Genomic DNA, 4,532 nt, shown 5'->3' on the forward strand with positions numbered 1-4,532 from the left:
AGGATAATCCAAGCCATTTCTACAACTTCACGGGAAAACTCGTATTTTTGAAAATTCATTTGCTTCGAAAAGAGATTATAGAGGAAATTAAAAGGTGATAATATACTATGCAAATTGTTGTTGAGGCAGATAATAAGTCAACTTCCACACTGTTAGATGTGGAGATGATGAAAGATCACCTTTTTTTTTCAGAAAAAAGTAGTGAAAAAGGCTTAAAAGAGATAATTAAAAGTGGGACTTCGGCAAGAAACTGAACTTCTGAATTTGAAAAATCTGTGGCCACGTTTTGGTAGCACCATTTGTGGTTACCATAAAGATCCAACAATAGATTTTAGAGAGAGAGTTCAGAATAGGGAAAAGGATAGTTGAAAATATATCTATATGTGAGAGGAAGTTTGAAAGAATTTGGAGGAGACTATTCTTGGTGCCGATTGCAGATTATTGGGGTGTTTAGGGAGAGAAGGTGGTGGATTATAAGTACTTATGTGTAGGAAAAAAAGTATTTATTTGAAAAAAAAAAAAAAAAAAAAAAACAATTATTTGAAAAAAAAAAAAAAAAAAAAACCAACTGGGTCTTCAACTGACTCCTTAGACAAAGTCTAATTTGACATTATTTATTCCACTTGTGTTAGTTGTGTCACGTTAATATTGGATGCGGCACAATAATTTGGCTGAAAAAATAAATATATTTATGAATAAAAATAACAAAAGTATTTATTATCACATTTGCTTTCTCGCTTATTAAGACAAACGTTTACTTTAATTTTGAGCGAAAATTGGTAATGAATGCTTTGTAGTGAACGAGGGATTATTCTTAAATTTTATTCGAATTTTGTCTTATAAAGATCACATAGAAATTTCTAGAGTATCGTTACCGTGCACAAAAAAATACAAATGCCTTTAAATTCCACTGAGTTATTGATCGATCTCTTTTTATTGTTTTTAACGTCTGTGTCTTACATGTTATTGTAGCTCTTCTAATAGAAGTAGGTGTTGATTCTTATCATTGTACGTGGCGCCTGCTTCTTTTGCTTCCATATTTTTTTTCAAGTACTCGAACTACATTATTTTTTTGTCACATTTCATTTCACCTACTCATAACTAGGTTATTTATTGTTAAGTTTCATTTCACCAACCGGTTTGAATCATATTATTTAATAAACAAGCATATATAACTTACATAAATGAAATGTACTTGATGAAATAATTACTATTATGATTTGATTAATTGCCCCAAACAATAAAATTATTAACAAAGGTCTAATGTGGCAGCCACTTGGAAAGCCACCTCTTAATAATTTGATAATGACAGGAAATTTGACCTCCAACGAGACATTTTGGGGTATGACATTCTTGACAAGATGTGGTCCAATGAAATTTTTTAATATGCAAAGAGTAAATAATTATTGCAGTCCATAATGCAATAAAAATTTAATCCTCTTGCGTCACTTGTGCAATCCTTGACCAAAATAATTGATATATTTAATTAGAAAATTGTTGTCTTAATTTTCTACTTAATTTATTTTATTCAAAAATTTACACAAGGTCGAAATCAACTCCCTTTCATTTCTCCCAAGTGCCAAATTTTTTCAAACTAATGAAAAGGCGATCTTTCAACACAGTATCTCTAACAAAAAAATTACTTACAAGAAATCATATATCCAATTTTATGAAATTAACTGGATTGGTGTTCAAAAATTTGAAGTGATTCAATTTTTCCATAAAGGTCACATTATAATTTAACTAAAGTCAGATAGTATCCGTCACTATGACACTAATTTTACAACAATAATGAAGACTTGTACACTAACTTCTCTCTTATTAAATATTGGAGACCAACTTGCTACTGGAACAATAAATTGCGGACCAATGGTGCAATTTTCCCTACCCTCATCACATAGAAAACAATATGAAATTTGAATATGCTCACAAACATTGGGCAAGCTTCATAACTTCAACAGCACATACGATCTCCATAAAGCATTGATGAAATCTTCATCTCAGAGCATGTAAAACTTTAATTCAAAAGTATTAAGGTCCATTTATGAAAACGCGTAAATTCTCTGATTTGTGAAGAGCAAACTTGAAACTAGTTCTATCAAATCTAGCAAGAAGAGACCATTGATATCCTTTTTTAAGTTACATTTGGCATACTAGACATGTCCCTTTAAGATTAAACTACCCCTTATGCTGGTGATCATAACTCTGGGATAGAAAAGGCAATTTGATTTTCTACACAAAAAACACAACTCAATTTGGACCTGTATTGTCAATCTAGGGGAAATATTTAGTAGAGTGTACAGTCAGGCACATTTTTATACATCTTTGACAAGGCTGTGGTCCTGTGGAGGAGCCACAGATGCAGAAATTTCTGGCTGACATGGAAAACCTCTTGTACCAGTTCATTCTTAGTGACGCGTATAACTGAGCATGTGTTTTTACCAAATCAGATGGATAGTGGAGGGAATTCATCTTTTATCTTTGAAAATATATGATGACTACAATGAAAACCTTCATGTTCAGAGCGAAAAATAAAATGAAAGAAACATAAACAGAAGACCAGCAACATCTGTAAAATGATATGGTCATACAAAATTGTGTGGAAATTCTTTTACCTATCTTAATCCCTGCTCAGTGTGGGATTTGACCTCTGCATCTGGGTGAAACTGGATTAAGAGTGCGAGGCGGAGAAGTGTCAGATCTTTGTTGCCAACTCCTTTCTAACAAGAGTGCTCCAAATGGGATGCGTCCAACTTCATCAAATCCAACTATTTCCTCAGGGAGGAAGGCCAAGCAATTCACATTAGGATGCCCATCCACACGAGAAGTAAATGACTGATGGCTATCTCATGCCCCGTGCTTCACACCATTTTGCTGAACTGGGACTTGAGATTGTGAAATCTCGTGGCTGCTTCTATCATCAACCACATTGGTTACTAGCATCATGTTCTGGCCATTGTTCCTGGGGGACCTTAATGTCCCTTGATTGCTTACATTCATAGAAGGCCTATAACCATGCAGGGGTTGATTCTGCGAAAATCAAAAAGCATAAAATTATTTCATACCAATAGAGGCCAACCCCCTCAAAAATGTGATAAGACAGGAAGTTGTAAGTTGATAAACATGTGTCACATCATTATCCCATGTAGGCAGCATAACTTAAAATGATCAAACAGCACACTGTTAGCATTATACCGTGTTTGGAAAATATGCTCCTGTCCCACGAGGTTTTGGCATTTCTTCAAAAGCATGGGTCATTGCAGGTAATAGTACCGGTTTTACTGCATATGCTGATGGACTTGGAATAAAAACATCAGGGCGCCTATTAGAAAATGCGTTCTGCTTGAATTGAGATGAATGCCTGAGGCCATTCCCCGAATTCTTGTTCTTGTATTGAGGGGGTGGCAGTGGAGGCATGGGTGAAGAAGGAATACCAGAAGCATGTTCATAACACCACTGACCATACTGCAAATAATACAAGTAACTGTCATAATCTCCACTAAGATCCGACAAGGAGTTTAAATGTTCTGAACTCCTGCTGCTCCTCGCTGAACCCTGATAACAGATCATATGATTTGAATTTTCAGAACAGGCAACCGATTTCCGAGTTAAACTACCATTTGGTTCAGGAGCCGCAATTTCATTTTCTTTTACCAAATGGTTTTTGTCCAGGTTTCTAGCAATAGCGACTCTTTGTTCATCAAACCCTGGGAATACCTCAGAATGAACATTCTTCTCCGAGTGGCTGAACTGATATGAGCCTGGGTTCCCATTCTTCGCACTGCCATTATGTGAGTTGGAGTCAGAAAAAAATTGATGAGGCGCATAAAAGGGCCTAGCTATTACATTGACACTCTCCTGGATTATTTGGGTATGAACTTTGGATGAATCACATGAAATTTTGAGGCCATGAATACCAGAGGTAGGAAGATCATCTGCATCTCTGAGGAGATGATGATGCAGGCCACTGCTTTTAGCAGTCTGAAATGGCGATGGATCAGGATTCTGAACATCATTCTGTCCACTTCTGTGCCTCTCTATAGTGTCTGAAAAGAAATTTTGAAGCTCTCTAAGAATGTGATCTTGCTGCAGAAGTATACCCCCAAGTTTTCTAGCCCCATAAGAGAATGCGCTGCATATCCGGTAGAAATTTCCTATGCAGAACAAGCAAGGTATCGTTTCGAACAAAATTTGGAGAAATATTAAACAGACAGCCCACCGAGCAAGGGCTTAATAGGAAGAACGTACAATAAATTCTCTTTGCAATTCAAACACTTTTCAAAACATACTAAATATCAGAATATTAACTCAAAACCCTGTTTACACAAAAGAAGATTGACGATGATATTAGTTCTCATGTAAATGTAGTAGCCAAAAAAGTAACACGAATTGGATTTCGGAAATTTATGTGAGGAAATGTATTTTTCTCTGATAGCTCAGTAAAGTATATTTGTTTACGTTCTGTAAGACACTAACACAAAAGGGACTGCATGTCATATTTTGACAACTATTGAAATCCATAGGTTCCTTTT

General features: G+C 35.4%; 1 protein-coding gene across 1 annotated transcript in view; it reads right to left on the bottom strand.

Moving 5' to 3' along the window:
• Nucleotides 1-2,244: 2,244 nt before the first annotated feature.
• Nucleotides 2,245-4,532, bottom strand: part of LOC111389449 — a 9,124-nt gene continuing 6,836 nt past the window's right edge. The window contains exons 2-3 of the mRNA XM_023014362.1: nt 3,196-4,229; nt 2,245-3,030 (exon numbers count right to left, since the gene is read on the bottom strand). Coding sequence (XP_022870130.1) covers nt 2,848-3,030; nt 3,196-4,229 — 1,217 coding nt within the window. The 3' untranslated portion in view covers nt 2,245-2,847. The remainder of the gene's footprint in view (nt 3,031-3,195; nt 4,230-4,532) is intronic.

The sequence above is a fragment of the Olea europaea genome, unplaced genomic scaffold, assembly GCF_002742605.1.
Source record: "Olea europaea var. sylvestris unplaced genomic scaffold, O_europaea_v1 scaffold5907, whole genome shotgun sequence".
Lineage (NCBI taxonomy): Eukaryota > Viridiplantae > Streptophyta > Magnoliopsida > Lamiales > Oleaceae > Olea > Olea europaea.